Genomic DNA, 23,423 nt, shown 5'->3' on the forward strand with positions numbered 1-23,423 from the left:
ATCATTTGTCATCTCATCATCAATGTGAAAATATAGTTAAAATAAGGTAGTATATATTCTGTGTTTTATTATAGTGTATTAATAGTGATTCATATTTGGCTCTCAGCCCTTTGTGTGGTGAGTGGGGCTAAAATGGCTCTTATGATGTTAAAGGTAGCTGACCCCCTGGGCTAAGGAGTCAGTGGCCACGGTTACATGTTTTTTTTTTTTTTTTAATTCGGTTAGTTATTCCAAATTAAATTATTTGGAATTAAAGTGTTCTGCTTCTTCTTTACATGGAAATTGTATTTCAGAATTAAGGTTTACATGGAAAACCTGTTTATTCAGCTTTATTCAATTCCGCTTTTGGTCTGGGGGTTCGGAAGTGTTCTGGTTGGTTGGACAAGGGGTGAACGTGACATTTAAAGTCTATCAGAAAAATAGCAAAACACAACCCCATTCTTTTCGGCTACAACGTAGAAGACCACATGATAACTGTTTTCACTTTTACTTTGATTGAAGTTTTGAAGCAGCAGCTGGACAATAACACAGTTTCAGTTTCATCCACGGAGCAGGAAAAGAGATAGAAGACCGTACCTTGGTCAATCAATGCCAGCGGTTAATGCAGCGGAATTAAATGTTCACAAGAGGAAATATTTAATTCGGAATTAAAATCGGAATAAACCAGCCACCTAATTCGAATTCAAGTTTAATTAGGAATTAAGAGTTTTAATTGATCAGATTAAAGAGGATTTAACTTTTATTCTGAATTAAAGAGAAATTAAAACTCCCATGTAAACGTGGCCAGCATAGGGACAAAAAAGTCAGTGATGTTATTACACCAAGAACCACAATCCGTTGGGCTAGGCGTGGCCCTGTATATCTCTTTAGTCAGGCATTTGTTGTGCTTTTCTCCACATTTTCTTTAATATTGTTTTAATTAATATTATGAACAACACAAGGAAGTGAGTTTGAGTTAATTCTAGTGTGTCTGGTTTTGTGAACTTTTGCTGTGCATCAAAGTAGCCACAGCGGGCAGTTAGCTGCACTGTTTCCATACGAGACACGATGGAGATAAAGCTGGGCAACGCATGTGGACTGGGGAAAATGTCCAAGAGAAGCAGTTTCTAAAGTTTCATCTTTTTTTCTTTTTTTTTTTACTTTACAGCGCAGCAGCGGTCAGTCAGTTCTCTATGGTGTGAATTTGATTGGAAATGCAGGTATAGAAAACAAACAAAATCAATCCAACGTAAATTGTCATTTATTATGTACAAAATAGTTATCAATGCAACTTTATGACAGACATTTTTCCATTTACTGAAAGTATATATAATAATATATAAAAATTCTTCCATTGTATACACAGCAGAATTTCCCTAAAAATGACTAAACTAAGCTGATAAATGAGGCTTCATGCTCCATCGACTCTCTAAACTGCTGAATGTCAGGGGAACAAGCTTTTAACAGGCACACCACAGGAGGAGGAAAGGCATTGTATTACCATATCACTGAGGAGCAAATACAAAGCTTCTTGAGAGCAGCAGGGGATCCGTCCACAGAAGAGTTGTGTTGAAATGTGGATATCTGGAGTACTCACACACATTATACACTATAGTTGTACTGAGCTCACTTGTAGTTGTACTAAGATCACAGAGTTGTTTAAATCAAACAAGAAACACTGTGGAAACCAAAGCAAACCCAAACATGGAAATGTCTTCATCATTTGTATAGTTTTAAAGACCTTTTTACAAACAAGACTTGAATCTGGATTTCTTTTTTACTTTGAGCAAAACCTGAGAACAATTAAAACTAAATACCACTCAATCCAATACAGCCTTAGTAGCCAAGGCTTCCTCGAGCAATGCTGTAGCCAAGCTTGTTTTGGTTTCCGAGGAAAGACATAACTCCAACGTAAGCCTCTATGAGGATTGGCTGGTTCAAGACCAGGACACCATTGGCTTTCCCAGGCACTGGAGACATGGTGTGACCTTTCTGTGCTGCCTCCCTCAGCTGCTCCCGAAACTTGTGGATCTGTGAGAAAAAAGCACAAACTATTTGTTTAATTTTCTTTTAGCTTCCAAGACCAATAGAACACCAGGCAGGCCAACTAGATTTTAGATAGAAGGCTCTCATACAAAACAGGACTCAAACTCAAGGCCCACCACATCTTTTTATGTACTCCACAAAAGCTTAAAGCATATAATGTATGTAAAAACAAGGGTAAATTCTTTGAAGAAGAGGAATAATAAAAAAAATCACCAGTCTGTGACCCAAAAAAATCTGTGACTGCTGCGGCTTCTCGGCGGTAGAGAAAAGTGCCACGTCAACTGCATAAACCTCTTCTCCGCTATTAAGGAGCCATTTACTGCCCCTTAAACGTGACGCTCCGGTGGGTGAAGTAAATGCAGACTGGAGAAGAATTACAAGCGTCTTAAAGGGGGAGTAAATGGCTGCCGAGAAGCCGCAGGGGTTGGAACTGTCACCACCTGCGGTCACAGATTTTGGCACAACACCGGCACTCGGCTGCCACTCGGCTCGGGCTCTTGGTGACATCAGACTAGTCGACGTCAACTTGACTAGTATGCAAATAAAGTCGACCTTTAAAATTTTGAAATCGGTCAACCCCTACTACACAAAGAGTCAAGAACAAGTCGTTTTTTATTTTATAACAATTTATTCATGTACCAGAAAACAGCCTCCATTCACCTCAGTGCAACCAGAGTCCATGTTAAAAAGAAAAAAGCCTGACCGCCGGGTTTATAACTTCTTCATATATTCGTTGATTTCTGTGTGTGATACCATTGCAAAGCTTAAAAGTTAAACTTTCATAATTTGTAAATAACTCAATATGTGCTCATGGCACAGCACATGTTGTTGTAGTGATAGATTGATTGACTTACATCACAGAGAGCACTAAAAGTGTCGCTGATGTTCCACACCGGGTGGTAAGTGAAGGTGATAAAAGGGAAGTTGGTGGTGAAAGGATTCCAGTTTGAGACAAAAGAGGGCTCCCTCAGACGGTCCCAGAAGATTCGCACCCCCTCCCCCTCTCGTCTGTAAGCATAACAAAATGAGAAAATGATCAAAAACAATATTTTGAAATCACATTCCTTGAAACAGGAATGTGACCTCCTGGGGACTATTTTTCTACCATTGTTTGACGCCTGCAGCAGAAAATGTTCTGTCCTATGATGAACTGTATCTGTTCTCTTAACTAATTCATGGGTGCGTTTCTGGTGAAGTATGGAAATAACAGGCAGAGAATATCTGGCAGACATCCAAATATCAAAGATCTTAAGTCCAACATTTTTAAAGACCTGTAGTCATGGAAGGGAAAAGTTTGTGCAGCAATGGCGTCAGGAGGGAGCTAGGGGGAGCTAAAGCCCACCCCTGAATAAGCCTTAGCCCCTGCTCCTCTCAAAATCATTTGCCTGAGATCTCATAACAGCTATGGCACCGTGCAGAGCCACAAGATGGTGGTAAAACAGTGATTAAAATAATTTTAACGCCAAAAACTTCAGGAAATAATATACAATATTCACTATGTTCACAATTACTTACTGCTGTTGTGGAACACAGTAATGCAGACTTTATTTTTACTTGAGCCCAGTGTTGTGTTTTTAAAGCCTTATGTGAATGCCTTGTTGCTGAACTGTGCAACATATTGTTGCCTTGCTATGTTGGGCCAAAAAAAGAGGCCATTCAGAATAATTATAGCTTTATTCACACAAACATTGTCTTTATTGTAATTTCTCAGAATTTTCAACTGTAAAACGCAGAGTTCAGAGTTGTTATTCTTTGGCGAGTTGTGCTTTTTAGTAGTATTTAGTATTTATTAGTTGACAACCCAATAGGGGCTTCAGGTTTTTGTTCGTGTGTGTGTGCCTTTCCTGTTGTGATAGTCCATATTCTGCAAACATATTTGTCCATTTTTGATGACCTAACTGGATATAAGCATGTTTTAACAGCCTACTTCATCCAGTAAAAGCTTTAGCACATTACTGTGTGGTGTTGTGTTTGCTGCATCAAAATTTGTAAGCCCCCTCAATGAAAAAATCTGTCCCCCCAGCCCCCCAATGAAGATTTTCTAATACCGTTTGTGGTATGAACATGTTTTGGAGTTTTGCACTATATTAAAGCAACCCAGTCTCACAGCAAAATGTGTAATAGCAACATTTGTCCACAAGCAATATTGCAACCATTTTACGTATGATACTCTTAGTAGGGCGAGCGCTCACCTCTTCCTGTAGCTGATCTCAGCCTAAGACAAAATTTCTAAAGCAAAATCAGAAGTAAAAGGCTCCTCAAAACAATCCATTGGTATTGTTTAAGTATAATGATGGTGGCCGTAAATAGAGGGAGAACAGACTGCAGCAGAAAAGCATGCTGTATTTCTGCATGTGCACAACATTGGCAATAAAAACCATAAAACCTGCATTTCTGTGACTAAACAAAACTCAATGGACAGATGAGATGATGTTGCAGTAGGGCTGGGCAATATTAACAAAAAAATAAGTCTTTGGGTTTTTTCCCCAAGCAAATTTTAATAAAAAGACAATTCTGGGTCAAAGTCGCGAGTCCAAAATGATACAAAGGCACGTCTTTAAAAGACAGAACATGTGAGTGAGTTCTGGAGAGTGACTTGTTTTGGGGCAATAGCTTTGCAGGAGCTTTGATAGACTGTTTGATACTATGCAAAGACACTGAATAAGTAAGAGCTTTAAAGAACTTTCACCATTTCTCATGGAAAAGCATTACATTGACCCAAAACTCATAATGTGTGACTTGCACTTATTTTAAAATATCTTTTGGTTCTGCCAGTAGAATTAATATCTAACATTAGTCTGAGAATACACAATTGTGCTCCGGCTAATCTGAAGTGTATTAACTTAGTAGGTTTGTATGTAAAATGACAAAGAAAATCCACAAACAAAGTTGCAGGCTAATTTACAACAGCCTCTAATATGTTAATGATCTGTCAAACTGATGTGCTCTACTTACCGCATCGTCTTGTGTAACAGAGAGTTTTCTGGGAGGCAGAATTAAACACCTGAGGCTAAACAATAGTGACGAAGCTGCTGATATGTTTTAGTCACAGGGAGGGGCTGCTTCACAGTGCAATCATGAAGCCCTGTTTACACAAGTACTTTTAAAGTGACACTGCTCAATGTTGAATCCTTCACAGATGTTAACAAAAGAAAATAAACAAAGTAGGAAAAAGAGGTGAAATGAAACCTGAGTAAAAGCCTGATCATATACTGGCAGGAATGCTCTGGGATCGTTTGTACACACTACCTTTTGTAATAGTTCACACCCAATGCCAAGGAGATATAAAACCGCTTCGACAAATTCGACAAAAAAAGGTAAGCTAACGCCAAAAGACGGACCAGCCCAAACAGGCAAGCAGGGCTGGGCTTTCAAGCCAGGGGCCTTAGAAGTATTCACTGTGTTGTGGCAGCGCTGAGATTTGGACTTTCACTGCGCCTCAATTTTATATGGTTATGCAACCTGGGGAGGTGTAGCACAGTTAACCACTGCACAAATGATTGTCACAAAAAATGTAAAAGAGGACTACAGTGAGGAGATCCATCTCCTTAACCTTCCTTATGGAGCTCCATGTAATCCAGTGTTCATACAGAAACATAGACACCAAGGAAAAGGACTGAGTAAAGGGCAAGTTACAAAAAAAAAAAAAAATCCTCCTTTAGCTGTCAAGCACTTTAATCTCAAATCAACAAGAAAGATAAATATCAAGCTGAGATCCAGCAGTCATGGCAAGTATCCCACACTGTCTTGAGATGTTGAAACAAAACTGTTCTGATTGCTCAACTGAGGCTGCAGGTTTGTCAACCATCCGTACATGTATCAATTCAGGTTGCAATCCACATAAAGACTCTACATGCTTTTTTAATCCTCTCTAGTAGCGAGGATTTAAAAAGGTGAATAAGAAGGGAGAGAGGTGACTATAAAAACAAAGAAACTGATACCATATAAAAACGTCTGCAAGTTACCATCATTATTCACAATAAAGGCGTTTACACAACCACAAATGCACAAAAAAATGATGCCATACTGCTGGAGCTGATGCAAATAGTAGCAAGGCTGTTGGTCAGGATATTTCCACAGAGAAACATTATTTCCACAGCTTTCATACATTGGAAGCTACTCCCAAGGTGTATAATTTTTAAGCAGCACAGCTCCAAATAGCATAAATCCACTGGTGTTTATTAATTCATAGTATAAACCGCAGAAGCAGCCTGCTCTTGATCGGTGTGCTTTGTTTCTGGGCTTGTTAGTGCTTTTCATCCAGCTTGGATTTAAGTCAAAACAAAGCTGGAGCTACAAGTAAAGCTGCAATAGAGAACCCGTTAACAAATTCTGACAGATCAGCGATAGATTTATACTATACAATTTATACGAACAGCTTTATCGGACAATTAGGGCTAGTATCAGGATGGAAGTGTGACTAATTTTAATTGTTTTTCAATCATTGTTCACAATTTGACACACCCATGAACTCCTGCAGCCAATGAAGAGATAGCAATATGCCAAACAAACATTAATTATTGAAAAGTAAAATAACTATTAATAATACATTGGATTTTTTATATAGCACATTTTCATTGACACTCAAAGCGCTTAACATTATATTGCATTATTCTTTCACTCCACACACAGTGGTGGTAAATTACTATTGTAGTCTGGGGCAGACTGACAAAGACTAGGCGTCTGTATAGTAGTGCGCTATCGGCCTTTCTGACCACCACCAACATTCACTCACACACCACATTTATTCTAGGTAATGTGGGTGGACACAATGACAGATACCACTAGTGCAACTGCCACCCCAATGTGGCACCTTGAATTATCATTTGTCTCCCATCCAACTACTAACTAGGCCCGGCCTTGCTTAGCTAGTGAGATCTGACGAGATCGGACAACAACAACAGGCAGGTATGGCCACATTAAATATTATTAAAAAGATGAGCAGAAATGAGGAAAGCCTATATTTTGAGGTCATTTTTATTTATTGTTTTAATAATTTAATAGAACCATTTGTTGTGTAATGTCGATCTTTGGTTAAAATTTTGTCAAAATTCGCCAAGTGCTTTTGACGTAATCCTGCAAACAAGCAAACATAAACGCTGGTGAATATATGGTGAACTTTATTTATATAGTGCCAAATACAACATATCATCTCAAGCCAATCATTACACAATATGTTAAGTTTTAATTACAAAAAAATGGACTAAAAGTGGCAGAATCTAAATCTGTCAGACTAGCTGGGGTAGTGGCCAAAAAGATGAGAACAGAACAAGATAAAATAGAAGGAAATTAGAGCATCAACAAAGATCAGGAAGCGTCAGCTTCAAATTTAAATGTTGATGCTCACCCCAGACCCATTCAAATGGGAGAACATGGAGCCAGGAGGAGAGGGGGATGAAATCACTGAGCTGGTCCTAATTTTATGCTTTTTCAAAAGGGTATGTTTTAAGTATGACCTTGAATGTAAACAGGGTATCAGCATTGCTGAACTGAAACTGGGAGTTGATTTTATTAACAAGGAGCCGTATAGCTGAAGAATATGCCACCAGTATGATTTTTAGATACACTAGGAACATTCAATAAACCAATAAAGTGTTTTATACCTGGACAATAAGGCACTAACATGCATGTCTTTAAGGGTGTTCTCACACTGGCAACCAGGGCCGTTCCTAACCAGCCCTGTGCATGTGTGAATACCATGTCTGGCCTATGTAGGTGTGAACTGCACTGCATGATGGGGGGGTAACGACCCGATGGTCCTGCTGGAATAGGTGGGCCAAACAGTGTGCCAGTGAGGCACGGTGGACCGCGCATGCGCAAACAACTCGACTCAACCCGCGCGCAAAATGTGATGACGTTGGTATCGCGCGACGCTTTACAGCACATCAACATCCGCATGGTAGGGGCGTTCCAAGATGGCCGAGTGAGTAGACGCTTACTGCCGAGCTCTGCAGTTATAAAGTTTTAACGCGGCGGAAAATAGTTTTTGACCGTCTTTGAAACGTTTAATGTGTTACATAGAACAATAAGAGTTTGTTGTATGAGGGAATAACGCCAGAATGAACCCAACTCGCGACAAGAAACGTCAGTTGGGAAGCGCTAAAGGAAAGCTAATGCTACCTGAGAAGAATGCTAATGTTACCATTGTTGCTGGAAATGCTCTACTTGACAACTGCCATGATTACGCCGCATCGTTGTCCACATCGACGGCAGAAGATATAATGGAAGACTTTCCAGCTCTTCCTTTGACGCCCTGTAAGTCTCCAGTATCAAAGAAGCCAATGCACAGCAGGCCTGAAACAGAACACGTGGACATTGTTACTAGCTTGTCAGAGCTAATCAATGCAAGGTCCGACTCTCTTGCTATGGCACTTGAAGGCCTTAAAAAGACTTTGGACTTTGTGTCTGAGGAGGTCAGAGATGTAAAAGGAAGAGTGACCAAGCTAGAAGTTAGAGTCACTAAAGAGGAAGGCCGTGGAGAAGCGTGTCAATACAGAGTCACTGAGGTGGAGAGATATTTACGGAGATGGAACCTCCGGCTCTTTGGAGTGAAAGAGTCGGAAAGAGAAGACCCGAGGAAGGCAGTTATTGAGATTTGTCAATCAGTGCTGCCTGAGTCCAAAGACTGCCTCCCTTACACTGTGGATACTGTGCACCGTATTGGCCCCAGGCGCCAAAACGACAACAGACCAAGAGCAATCATCATCCAGTTCACCTCACGGTTCTTTAGAGATTCCATTTGGAGAGCAGCAAAATCTTCAACATTCCTCAAGGAGAGACACCTGAAATTCGCTGAGGACCTTTCAAAGGAAGATCGAGAACGTCGCAGTAAGCTGTGGCCCACCATCGACAAGGCCCGTAAGGAGGGCAAGAAGGCGTACTTCGTGGGTTCGCGTGGATTCATCGAGGGTTCAGAGATTTCCCTGACGTCAACATAAATATGGTTCCTTCAATAGCTCTTAGATGGCTCTGTTCAACATTATGAAGAATTTATAACCACATTTTTACACAGGTTAACATTTGTGGTGTTGTTCTGTTTTATGCTGCTAATTTTTATTTTTTTTATTTTTTCAAAAACTTTTATCATTATTCAGTTTCAAACTTATATTTTAATTCGAAATTGTTAAATGGTTAATTGCAGCTTGTTTTTCAAATTCTTGCCATAATAGTTTGTGAATACTGCAGTGCTCGGTCCCTTACTGATCTAACTGCTTATTTCTATTCCTGTTCTTTGTGTTCTAAATTGTTTGTTTTATCTATCTGTTTGAATTTCACTTTCACTAGTTTCCCTTAATGCCAGGGGGTTAAGACAACTTTGTAAGCGTAAAGCCTTATTTTTATTTGCCAAAAAGTTTAAGGCTGATTTCTGTTTTTTTCAAGAAAGTCACTCTACAGTTGCAGATGTAAACTTCTGGAAATCCCAATGGGGCAATGATGGCTGGTTTTCTCATGGCTCACAGCGGTCAGCAGGGGTCACTACACTGAAAGGTACTTTTGGTGGAAACATTTTACATTCAGAATGTGACTCTCTGGGTCACTATATATGTTTAATAATTGAGTGTATACATCAAACCTTTATCAGTGTCAATGTATATGGTTATAACACTAAATTTGAGAATGATAATTTGATTGACTTGTTGGAGACTAAATTAACATTGTGGCTTGCTAAATATCCAAATTCTATTTTAATTGTAGGAGGAGATCTTAATGTCACTTTAAACGATACACTGGACAGATGGCCATCCAGACCAAACTCATCTCCAAATGTAAAAATGGAAAATTTTATGGATAAATTCAATCTTATTGATATTTGGAGGGTGAAGTTCCCTACTGTTAGTCAGTTTACATGGAGTAACCGATCAGGTTCTCAACAGTCACGTATTGATTTTTGGTTGATTTCCAATAATATGGCGGAGGACAGAGTCGCGGTCGATGTCCTTACAACACCTCTGACTGATCACAGAGCAATATACATTAAGTTGCAGCTTTTTACTTCTGAAAATTACCCACACAGGCTCTCATACTGGAAATTAAACAGTTCTCTTTTAGAGCACTCCTCAGTTAAATCTGAGATTTCAAATTTGATTAGTCATTTTTACACTAAGGCTAAGAATGAGATTTGTTTTGGTCCAAATTGGGAACTTCTTAAATTTGAAGCAAGTAAATTTCTAAGACAATATGGCGCTAAATTGGCTAAATCTAGATCTGCAGAGGAGGAAGATTTGATCATTAAAATCACCACATACTATCAACTACCTCCTGAGTCAGTCACAGAAGATGATAAATTAATGCTAAGACAACTTCAACAGAAACTTAATGAGCTCTATCGCCTTAAAGCTGAAGGGGCCTTTGTTAGGTCCAGGAAAAGATGGCTGGAGGAGGGGGAACAAAATTCTGCCTACTTTTTTCGCTTAGAAAAACATCGTTCTAAAACTAATACCATTCATCAGCTAAATATTAATGGAACAATTACAGATGATTTGAAAACTATCTCTAAATTTTGCTGTGAATTCTATACAAACTTGTATACCTCTAATTATAATGCAGAGACTACTTTACATTTTATTGATTCAGTGACTAATATAAAGTCAATAGACTCATCAGAGAGATCTTTCTGCGATTGTTTGCCTACTACTGAGGAAGTAATCCAAGCTATTGATCTTCTTAAAAACAACAAATCTCCTGGTACCGACGGTATGACGGCTGAGTTTTATAAAGCTTTTTCAGGTCAACTTGCTCCATTTCTTTTGCAAGTTTTTCTGGAAAGTATTGAAAAGGGTTCTCTTCCTGCCAGTCTCACTCAAGGTCTTATTACATTAATCCCTAAAACTCAAAAAGATGTGCTTCTTATTGATAATTGGAGACCAATAAGTTTGTTGAATAATGATTACAAAATTATGGCTTTGTTACTTGCGAGGAGACTTAAAGAGGTATTAGACTTAATTATAGATGAGACACAGTCTGGCTTTATGAATAATAGACACATTTCTAATAATATCCGACTGGTCCTTGATATTCTCGACTACTCTGATCTGGTGTGTGATGATTCATTTATTCTTTTCTTAGATTTTTACAAAGCTTTTGACTCAATTGAGCATGATTTCATATTTTTATCTCTTAAAAAATTTGGGTTTGGGAATTTCTTCTGTGACAGTATTAAAGCTTTATACAGTAATGCAAATAGCTCAATCAAGATGAAAAATGGAACCACTACTAGATTTGATCTCAATCGTGGCATACGTCAAGGCTGTCCCATCTCACCATACCTTTTTATTTTATGTACCCAAATTCTGGCGTTGCACATCCAACAATGTGCTCTTCAAGGTATAACCATCGCTGGCAGAGATGTTGTCATCAGCCAACTTGCCGATGACACTACTTTATTCTTAAAAAATGTTAGTCAGGTGTCCGTTGCTCTTCAGGCAATAAGTGAATTTTCTAAAGCTTCTGGCTTGTCACTTAATGTGAACAAGTGTCAACTGTTGCCTCTTAAAGAATGCACTGAACCCAGTATATGTAACATCAAGGTTCAAAAGGAAGTCACTTATTTGGGTCTTCTTATCTGTAAGGATGAAACCACTAGGATGCTGTCAAATTTTCTACCAGTCATCAAAAAAACGCAAACCAAGTTAAACCAGTGGCTGCAAAGGGACTTAACTCTTAAAGGGAGAGTTTTACTTTCTAAAGCTGAAGGTTTATCTCGCTTGACCTACGCTGCTCTTTCTCTTCATGTTGATGGGAAAACTTGTAAGGATGTCGACCGTATGCTTTTTAACTTCCTCTGGAAAAACCGCACACATTATATCAGGAAGAGTGTTGTCATGAACAATTATGAATCTGGTGGTCTCAATGTATTAGATTTTACAACTTTAAATTATACGTTTAAAATTAATTGGGCTAAACACTTCATTAAAAACCCAGTCTCCATCTGGAACTTTATCCCTCAATACATCTTCTCAAAATTTGGTGGTTTGGAATTTATTTTAGGTTGTAATTACAATGTTGACAAAATTCCTGTAAAATTGTCTCGATTCCACAGGCAAGTTCTCTTATCGTGGTCTCTTATCTATAAACACAACTTTTCACCTCATAGATACATTATATGGAACAATAGGGATATTCTGTATAAAAACAAATCACTTTATTTCCCCGAATGGGTAGAGAAACAGGTTTTATTAGTTGGACAGTTATTTAACAGCAATGGGCAACTTATGTCTTATTCAGAAACTTTATATACTTTTAAATTTCCAATCTCTCCAAAACAATATGCCATTTTATTTGATGCCATATCCATAGGTATTCAAATGCTCTTCAAAAACCACTTTTTGCCCCACCCTCTTTCTCTTCCTAGCCCTTTAGAGACAGACATTGGTATGACCTGCTTTCGTCAATCAAAGAAAAGTAACAAGAAGATTCGAAGTTTATTTCAAAATGATGTCATTTCTATCCCATACATTAAATCATTTTGGAACGGTTTTGTAGCTGATATACGTTGGAAAAAGGTTTGGTCAATTCCCAGTAAATATCTGATCACCAATAAGGTAAAAGAAGTGTCCTTTAAAATATTACACAAATACTACCCAGCCAACCATTTTATGACCAAGTTTAAAAGAGACATTGATGTGAATTGTTGTTTCTGTGGAACCCACCCGGAATCAGTGCAACACCTCTTCTGGTCCTGCTCACACTCAAGGATTTTTTGGAAAGACTTCAGTCAGTTTATCATTGTCCATCTTTACAAAGACTTTTCGTTGAAATGGGAGGATATTGTCTTGTGTTTTTTTAGAAACTACTCTAAAGAAAATGCTTTTGTTTTAATAAACCTCATGATTATTTTGGCAAAATACTACATCCATAAGTGTAAGTACACCAGTCAAAAACCAACATTTATTCATTTTCATTGTGACATAATAAATTACATAAATCTCATAAAGAAATCCAAAAATAAAAAGGCTCAGAAAACTATTTACATCTGTACAATTTTTAAAATATTTGATTGTATGTGAACCCCCTGGCACTTGTTTATTGTGTTTTGTATGTATGTCTATACTGTCTGTATACTTTGTTTGCAAAATAAAAAAAAAAAAAAAAAAAAAAAAAAAAAAAAAAAAAAAAAACATCAACATCCGCATACCGTAACGATAGCGGTGTAATAAGTGCTCGTTAGCCGATGAAAAGGTCAGAGTTGGCGTTACCTTAAGATATGAACGACACCACAGAGAACTCATGGAGGAAGAGGACAACGTGACCGTCAGGACTTCTCTTTGTTCAGCCGACAGCGGGACAGTAACGGAGTGTAGCAGCTCATCATCGGGTCCGCGCATTTCGAGGCTATAAATACATATTACTGGTATATTAACCCATATAAACCAAAAAAAATGTGTCCTGTTCTCAAAATACCAATAATATGTTATACATTTGCAGCAGTAAAATGTCCCATTTTTATATTTTTTGGTTTATATGGGTTAATATACCAGTAATGTGTATATATGCATGTTTATACCCTCAAAAATACCTTGGAATTCTGGGTTTTACTCGAACCCCTCATCATCACGTCTCTGCAGAAGAAGACCCTCCACTGCACCTCAGCACTTTAACAACTCACTAATTTCATAATTTAAATACACTATTTCTACCTTTGTTTTTTCTGTTTGCATGTCGTTTGCTTTGTATTTAATAAAATGTTTTCTCTAACAGTTGGATAAATCTACACATTTATACTGTATATAATGCACATGCAGGATGATGTGTAATAATCTGTAAAAACAGTTTATAGAACTAAATATGCTGTAAACATAACTTAAGAATATAACACAATCATAGCTTTTAATCATAAATATGATTCCTCAAAATAACAACCTTTGATATCTTTGTCACACATTTTTTACGCTTCCAGTGAATAATTTACAAATTCAAAAAAAGTTCACTGATGGTGACATTGAGATCTCAATGTCACCATCAGTGAACTTTTTTTTTATTTGTAAATTTTTCTCTGGTGGAGTGTGCAGTGGTCGTTTTTGTTATTATTGTATGAAGCCAACATTACTGCAGCCCTGCACACCATTGTTGTACTGTTAAAGTCTCTTTATACAAAGACTGCCATCACCAGTTGTGCCGATCTGATTTGAATGTATGTAAATGAGGAAATACTCATTACTCCAGCGCTGATTCTCCACCCTTGTATGAAAATAAGCCTCAGAGCAAAAAGCAGCTATCCACAAACATCAGCGCTATTTGCCACTTGCAGTTAGAGCAGTGCAGTTACCGCCGGTAACGTGAGTATTAAATCCGCACATTTTTACCTTCACCCTCTTTCACGCTCTTCCTCCAGGACCTGTACGCCTCCAGGATTTTGAGGCGTGCAGGAAAGATTGTGGCCGACCCCTCCCACCCCGGTCATAAACTGTTTCAAACTCTCCCTTCTGGAAGGAGGTTTCGGTCCATCAGGACCAGAACCTCCAGACACAAAAACAGCTTCTTTCCCTCTGCCACCATCCACATGAACACACCCCAAGTCACCCGCTGAACCCCCCCCACCCGATCACCACCTCCATGATGACATTATCTGCTGCACTGTATATATATATATTTATATTTATCCTTTATTCTCTATCTATCCTTTATTTATCCCTCATCCTTTATATTTATCATTATTATTATTGTTGCTGGTTGTTTGTTTTTTTTTATTTATTTGTTGTTTGTTTTGTGCACCAACTACCAAGAAAAATTCCTTGTACTGTCCTTAAAACTGTACATGGCCATTAAAAACATTTCTGATTCTGATGTAAAGGCAGTGCTTTAAGTGTGTCAGTATGCCACGGTACACAGTACCGGCACTTTCAAATTTTATCCCACTGCGTAGTGGCAGTTTTTTCCAGCATATAAGGGCTCCCCCCACAGAGCCCACCTCTAATGACAGTCAAATAGGCAGTCCCAGGCCACCCCATGGCAGCGACCATCCCCCAGACCACCAGGAAGAGAAACACGCCACACACAGCAAAGTCGCCACAGCAGGGAGAGAGCCCGTTGCAAATGCTCCCACCCAATCGCATCCAACCGCAATTGTCTGGATGGTTGTCAATTGCACATGGCGGCCCACCCGACCAGGGAGGGGCCGGGGCCCATCAGCGAGGCAGAGGAGGGATGCCGCACCAACACTTCCTCTTGATGGCCTCAGGTGTTGGACGTCCCGCTCAACTGTCCCACCATCCAGCCCCCTAAGGGTTGATGTATAGGTATGTGTCATTATTAAGCCATTACAAACCAATATTATGCAGACATACCAGCAGACACGAGCCAGGGGTGAGAGTAATAAATGTTATTACCTCACAAAAGGGAACAAAGATATCTGTCTAAAGCAGTCACAGAAGGACAAGGCATGACAAATAGTGAGGACAACTAGTTTCGCAGTTCCATTTAATCACTGTCACATTTGTCATACACTCTTGTGGTAATGGTAAAATAGGCTAAACAAACAAACTATAAAGGCATTAAAAGCATGATGAGCAGTATAGACAGTTCTCTATTTAAAAGAGTGACATACAGTGTTTCATCTTCTTTTAAAGGCAGATCTCTGTCAATTTCTGACAGGGTTCCCACTGAATATTACAATGACAATCATAAGAAGCTACTTAGCAATGACTGCCCTCTGCTGTTTAAATGAGTAAGCTTCTTTGATTTGTTAACAACAGAGGCAGGTCAGGCAGACGCAACACCTGCAGAACCCTAAAAAAACACAAATTTTATTAATTTTAATTATATCAAAATAATCTGTGAGCTCACGTGTTTGTTTCAATTCCTCAAAAAACTATTAAAAGCATTAAAGATGGGTCTGAATAAAGCATCACTTCCTGTTAAAAACAGAGAGCAGTGCCTGGATTATTTCCAGCTTTTGTAGCATACATTTCTTCAGTTACAACAGCAAACCTCTACACAGCTTCTTTAAACATCCACACCCAACTGTTTCAGACGTGAATAAAACAACAAGACGATGTGCTGGGCAATTACAATGTCTAGACAGTTTAGAAAGACCACTCAAAATCTTTCCCTAGAGATGCTGAAAATACTGTATGTTTTTTTTTTCAGGACTGGCTCCAGGAGCACGAGTCATGAAAAGAAAATAATCAGGACTAAAAATACTGACACTACCTCCACAGTTTGGCACAATGAGGGGTTTACGACACACACACGCAAGCACACACGCAGTTTACAAAAAGCAAAAAGTGGTCTTAATTACTTTTTATTTAATTCTATACATTAACAGAAGTTGTCAAATGTCTGTATTGATTGATGATTTATTTGCTACATGTATTAAAGGGCACATAGTACTCTTCTATAGCATACTCAACTATACTAACCATTTTTTTGGGGAAAATGCAGTGAATAAAAAAAAAAACTTAAAAGAAATTTCCCTCTGTAGCCTACGATTCATGACGCTTCAATTTCGCCTGTGCCTGGGTTGGAGGAGACGTGATCTCTCCCCAGGTAGGCAGGCAGGCGGGCTCTCGCTCTGCTCTGAAGTAGTAGTCCAGAGTTGGTTTCGCATTGTTTTTTAGTATCAGTGTACTTATTAATCCACTTTCAAAAAAGCTCTTGTTTTAAAGCAGTCATCTGAAAAGTGCCTGGAACAAACAGATCTTTTTGGGACGAGAGCCGCTTCCAAATTGTTTCATCCAAAGGAGGGCTGTTTTCTTACTCAAAAATACATGAATATATTTGAGAAACACTGGAGGTATGTTTTTCAGGAGGGAATGACACACTAACATGATTTAAAGCTTAAAAAAGTGATTTGTACATGATACCCTCCCTTTAAGATGAGTAGATCACGTTTACTGTTGTCACATATGTACAGCTACATAGATTTTTTTTTTCTTTTGCTGCATTAACCCTGAGGAGCCGTGGGCTGCCACGGTGTAGCATCTGGGGAGGAGTTAGAGTTAAGGGACTTGCTCAACATCCCACAGTGATGGTTGAGGTGGGATTCGAAATCAGTGAGCCTCCAATTACAAGCCTAATTCTTTAACTACTAGACCACCACCACCCGAATGCTGCGTTCAATGCGTCTTCTGCGGCAGCGGATGCATTTGCCGTACAAAATGCACCGCAGGATCAAAAAATGTTCCCATTCGCATCATACGCACGTCTGAAGCGAAGCACCGCCCACCAGCGACACATCCAACTTGGTGAGTTTCACTGCCTGCTGAAGCGAGGAGCTGCGCTCCTTTTCCTACTCTCACAAACATAAACCACTAGTGAAAAAAGCCGGTGTGATTAGCGGCTAATGCTTTCCTACCTCAGTGCCTACTTTCAAAGATGAAAACTACAGAGAGAACTTTTACCTGCTACTACCTCCTTGCTAATTCTTCTCCATTCCAAATCCTTCCGAGTCCGGTCCCGGTTATAAAAGCCGTGTCATACAGCTCCAGGTAATCTCACACACAGCTTCTACTCCATGGTTGAATGGGTGAACAGACCGGTGTCTATGTTGACGGCCTGACGTCATCCTCAACAAAGACTCTGGCTTTCGTCATGCGAAACAGTCGCAGGAGTTCAATATTTTCAACTCTTGCGGGTGTGCGGATATACGTAAAATTGGGAACGCGCTCGCACGGCCAACGCACTTGACGTGCGGATCGCACCACACTGCCGCACTGGAAAGATTTAGTATCTATTGACTTTGTATGTAACATGGACGTACGGACATTTCATGACGCATCCGGTATGAACGCAGCATAATACTGAAGGAAATACCTTCCATGAACATATACAATCAGGGTTGGGATCAATAACATTTTTCCAGTTACAATTACATTTTCAACTAGAACTGCAAGCAGTTATGAAAGGGGGCCAAGCCTTCTTACATGACTCGGCCCCCAAGTTTCGCGGAGCCCATGGAAGTACTTCACGAAGGATAACGGGCTTGTGGCAAGCGTCAGGACACAGGCCAACATGCCACTTGCATTTGCACCATTTATAGCACCACCTCGCGGCTCACTTTTTGGTATGGGTGGTCTGTGTGCTCTTCTATATATATCTTGTAAATTTCACAGCCCTCAACATAATGATTCAGCTGAAATAAATGTTTGTTTATTCATAATTTATGTTGTAATAAGCCACACCCAGGGCGATCGTGGTAGTGGGTCGTCTTCTGATCGAGAGGTTGGGGGTTCGATCCCAGTACCTGACTATGTGTCGAAGTGTCCTTGGGCAAGACACTGAACCCTAAGTTGCTCCCAGTGGTCGACAAGCACCTTGCATGGCAGTCCTGTCCCACTGGTGTGTGAATGTGAGAGTGATTGGGTGAATGAGCTGATATGTAAAGCGCTTTGAGACTGCTTCAGTGTGGTGATAAAGCGCTATATAAAATCAAGTCCATTTACCCACTTTGACCAATCACGAATAACTTCAAGATATGGCCTCAGGAGCGACCCAAGGCGATACCCACCAAGTTTGGTAAAAATTGATCATGCCATTTACGAGATATAAATTTCCCTTTATTTGCAGCGCCCCCTATTGGCCTAAATTATTCCAATTTAGCTCATACTCCCACAGTCACATGCCAACCAAAGATCTTAGATTTGGTGTTGTTGGCCTTTATTTTGACCAAGATGTGCACCAGTTCGTATTTTTGTAGCTAGAAACTTTTACTCGTTAATAATTTGCGCATTTTTTGTCCGAACTAAATTATTTGCTGAACTTTAGATCAGGTCCAAAGGAAGTCTCTATGTGCCAAGTTTCACGCTGAGTTCGAAAAAGTAGGATTTGATGTGTAGTGACTTACAAAGAGCGATATCCCATGGGAGTGGTCGTGGAATATGTCAGAAGATGCGACTCCATGTAGGGAACACGTGGACATGAATTTTATAAAGAAGTGAATTAAAACGTTAAAGTTAAGAGGCCAAAATGTGTTTGCATTTATAGCGCCAGTGTGGGTGGTCTGTGTGGTCTTCTATATCTACCCTGTAAATTTCACAGCCCTCAATATAATACTTCAGCTGTTTATTTATATGTTATGATGTAATAAGCCACGCCGACTTTTACCAATCGCAATTAACCTTGAGATATGGCCTCAGGAGCAACCCAAAGTCATACCCACCAAATTTGGTAAAAATTGGTCTTGCCATTTAAGAGATATAAATATCCCATATTTGCAGTGGCCCCTAGTCACCTACATTATCCAAATTTGGCGCATACTCCCACAGTCACATACCAACCATGGATCTCAGATTTGGTGATAGCATTTTTTTGACCGAGATATGCACCTGTTTGCGTTTTCATAGCTAGCAAGAAAAATTTACTCGTTAATAATTTGTGCATATTTTGCCCAAACAAAATTCTTTGCAGAACTTTAGATCAAGTCCAACTGAAGACTCTGCATGCCAAGTTTCACGCTGATTGGACAAAACCCCAAGGAGGAGTTCGAAAAAGTAGGTTTTCCAGTTTTTGCGATTTTGCTCTGACAAAAGTCCAGGCAGAAATGGGCATGGCCTGACCCAGGTGATTCAGTACTATTCAGGGAAACTGTGGATATAAGGTTTTTGAATGTGCGACGTACGGTATGGGAGTTATAAGCCAAAACTAGGCTAAAATGTATTGACCTTGGTATAGCGCCACCTGCTGGCGGACATATGTGAGTTTTTATGTCCCAGGTAAGCTGGGGGTCCTGGACCCACCCTCCAAAGGGCACCACCCTCCCTTGCACGGTTTAGCCTGCAGCACCACTTTTACCAAGAGAAAAATAAAAGGTAACTATAATAATAATCGGAACGAATACATTAGGGTTCCTAGCACCGCTAGTCCTAGGAACCGCGGGCTTGGCCCCCTAATTTCCCATGTTCACTTAGAATTACAGTACAATTACAGTGACCAGGATTTTTTCCAATTAAAAATAATTTACATTTTTTTTTTTTTCTACTTGTCTGCACATGCTGTCAAAGGTCAACACGACAAGAAGTGCAATCTTTTTTTAGACAGCAATGCATTTTATTTGAAATTTTTTATTATTGCACTTAAATAGGGATGTAACGATTAATCGTAAGGCAGTTAAAAATCGATTCATAGGTACCACAGTTCACATTGATGCTCTGAAAATTGAATCGCAGTACTTTTTTTAAACAGCAGAGGGACGCTATATATTAATCCTTCCAGAAGCGGACGTGACGGGCGGAATCTGCTACTATTTTCTTTCTGGCTGCCATTTACTGTTAAACATGCTCATAAATGATTCATTACCCCTTTAGCACCGAAAGAATATCTGTAATATTACGTGAATATCTGTAAAAGTCACGTTTTTCTATTAGCTCTGTCTGCTAGCATAGCTTCTCTTCTTCACTGGTGGAATAACTGCATGCCAACCGACCACTGGGTTACTAGCTCTCTCTGCTGGTCTAAACACATATCTGACGTAAATACAGTAAAATGACTGTTTTTTTGTTTTTTTTAAGTCCAATTGTTAAGGCACAAAATACATTTTCAGTTGCACTTTTAAAAAGAAAAAGAACTATTATGCAGTTTTGAATTGTTTACTAAAGAACCAGAATTTAAATTAATAGGTTTCTTCTTCATTTGTATTATTCCTTTATTTATTTCATTCAAGATTTATTTTTAGTTAAATTGCATCATTTTGAATAGTTTATCAAGGGATTCTTTTGACAATGAAAAATAAAAGGAAAATAGTACAGTATTTTCCCCAAAAAAATAAAGGAATATTTTTCAGTCATTTGTCAACATTCCCATTTTGTAAAATAAATCGTGAGAAAATCGTATCGTGAACCCAGTATCGTGAATTGAATCGTATCGGGAGTTGAGTGAATCGTTACATCCCTACAATTAAATAATTAAATTGCATTATTTTATTGCATAATTGTGACCATCACCAGTCCTCCCTAAGGAAGGGTAAGAAACACTTTATTAAAGAGAGAATATAAAAAGAGAGGGCAGTGTTACACCTAGGTGAGGGGGTGGGGGGGAGATGGAGTGGGAAGAGAGTAGGGAGGAGCGATTCAAGGAAGAGAAATGGAAGGGTGGGGAAGAGTTGATTACTGTAAAGTGAGATGTGAAGTTGTAGGAGTGAGGCTTAACTATAATGGTAGTGGCTGTGGGCAGAGGGAAGCAGTGAGTGGTAATATCTGAAACAGGTATTTGGGATCAACGTGTCTAAAGTTAAGCCCACTACAAGTTTTATCCCACAGTCCAAGGCATGCTTGTGCATCGTAGACCGATGTATGTGCAAGAAACTGCCACTGTAAACCCAAGCGCTGCCCCGAACTCGAGGACGCAGCCAGAATAGCAGAAAGACACCAAGACAAGAGGCAGCCAGCCCCCCCCCACCGTGTAGAATGCATTTGCATTCTACACGGTGGACCAGCCATCAACAGAGGAACCAGGCCCCCACCCGCGACAGGCCCAAATATGTGGTCCTACCCACCTTCCTGTTATGGTGCCTCTCCATTGGGAAATGGAGAGGCACTTCCCTATCCCCTGTGCGTATGTGTGTGTTTAGTGAATGTATGAGGTGCAACCTTTGTGTATATAAGTGTAATAATAATAATAATAATGCATCAATTTTATATAGCGCTGTATCATAGACACTCAAAGACGCTTTACAGAATGAAGGCATTATTCATTCACTCCACACTTAGTGGTGGCAAACTACTGTTGTAGCTGTGGTGCAAATAGACCCGGAGGGTGGAAGTGGCAGTCGCACCCTCTGGGGGGTGGTGTGTTGAGGTGCGATTCAAATTGGAGGGATTGGTAGGGCAATTTGAGGTGGGAATGCCGCCCCCGCGCAACTACTCAGTAGCACAGGCTACGGCACCCTCCATCCTCAGCCCCACCATCCAGCCCCCCAAGGGTTGGGTATGGGTGTGTGGTGCACCAAGTGAGTGAGCCAGACCAGCTGGGAGTGAAGTGAGGTGTTCATTTTAGGAGGCCTGTCTGGTGCAAGCCCGGCCCATCCACATGGTGGGCCACCGGAGAGGGTAGATGGCGCAGACAGGCACGCGGCACAGCGGACCCCAGGGACACGCCGAGCAGCACGGCCGGAGACCCACCCCGCGGCACCCCCCAGACCACGCCGGCCCCACGGGGCACAGTGGCACCCCCCAGACCCGGCCAGGCACCAGCCACACCCCCCAGCAGTCCAGGGAGCGATCCCCACTGCACGCCAGCCCGAAGCGCCCCCCCCCCCCGCCGCAACAGGGAGCGGCCGGGCAGGAGAGAAGCCGCATCAGGGCCAGCACAGGCCCACAGGGCACCACGATACAACGCCCTCTACAGGGAGGCGGCCCCGGCCCCCCCGACAAGAGAGGATGCCATCAGCCGCCCAAGCAGGGCCATCCCGTCACCCTCCAACCGACAGAACCTAAGCACCCCCAGCCAGGTCCTGCCAACCCACACCAAGTGCCCAGCACAGCCCAGGGGACGGCAGGCCCCAGGCCACCCGGCCCACCCCGCCAAAGGCAGCGCGGCGCCACACCGAACGGCAGCCAGTTCCCGGGCGGACGGCAGGAGAACGCGCCCCAAGACGCCCCAACCAAAGACCCACCCCCGAGGAACCCCCGCCCTGGTACAGCGCCCACGGGGCCCAGCGCACCCAACCAGCAGACCAACCACCCCTGACGCGGATCCGCCACGGCAAGAACCACAGGCCGCGCCCCCACACACCCACCCAGCACAACTCCAGGGGGGGCCCCCCCACGGGCAAGGCCCCACCCCACCTGCGTCACATGCCACACACCGGCCCATGTGGTCCCCCAAGTGAGCCAAAGGGGGAAGGGGGGGCGGGGGAGGGCACCGCGCTAGCGACATCCATGGCGACGGTGCGCTCAAGAAATTAAATTTTTTTTAATAATCTGAGGGGTGGATTCACTAATATCTAAAATAAAGGGTGGTTAACCAGTTGCTTCCCTAAATCTTTTGGTGAAGCAGTTTCCTCACCTGCTGCGAGGAATTCGCTAAGATTGCAGAAATGATTAGTGCACGTGGAGAAGTATTGGAGACTGCCCTATTTAAATGAGTGTTTTGTACGTGTTATGTTGAACATGGAGCGTGAAGGAATGCCGAGTGCACGGAAGCGAAAAAATTAATTTGAAGCAGCAGAATTGAAGGTGTTACAGCAAAGAGATAGATAGATAATGTATTCATCCTGCAGTGAAGAAATGTGCATGGATGTGACAGATGTGGGTAGAGTCTGACAGGCGACCGGAACAGGTAGCGAGCTTATGTTTATAGTGCAGCCAGATAATAAAGTGCAGCTCTACGACAACAAAACGGCCTAGAGTGACGTTTACACAAGTTTTAATACCCCTAAACCTTTAGTGAATTCGCCCCTCAAAGTAAATTACAAATATGTTCTCAATGACTAAAGTTCAATTACAATTAATTACATTTACCAAGCC

The 23,423-nt window shown here is 40.9% G+C and overlaps 1 protein-coding gene across 2 annotated transcripts in view; it reads right to left on the reverse strand.

Annotated features, from left to right (window-relative positions):
• Window positions 1-1,224: 1,224 nt before the first annotated feature.
• The window catches only part of tprg1 (tumor protein p63 regulated 1), a 52,264-nt gene continuing 30,065 nt past the window's right edge, over window positions 1,225-23,423 (reverse strand). The window contains exons 5-6 of one of the 2 annotated variants that reach the window (XM_028444158.1): window positions 2,880-3,033; window positions 1,225-2,010 (exon numbers count right to left, since the gene is read on the reverse strand). In XM_028444158.1, coding sequence (XP_028299959.1) covers window positions 1,816-2,010; window positions 2,880-3,033 — 349 coding nt within the window. In that variant the 3' untranslated portion in view covers window positions 1,225-1,815. Of the gene's footprint in view, window positions 2,011-2,879; window positions 3,034-14,695; window positions 15,243-23,423 lie in introns of those variants that run through there. The other variant, XM_028444160.1, reaches the window with a different exon arrangement.

The sequence above is a fragment of the Gouania willdenowi genome, chromosome 4 (genome assembly GCF_900634775.1).
Source record: "Gouania willdenowi chromosome 4, fGouWil2.1, whole genome shotgun sequence".
Classification (NCBI taxonomy): Eukaryota; Metazoa; Chordata; class Actinopteri; order Blenniiformes; family Gobiesocidae; genus Gouania; species Gouania willdenowi.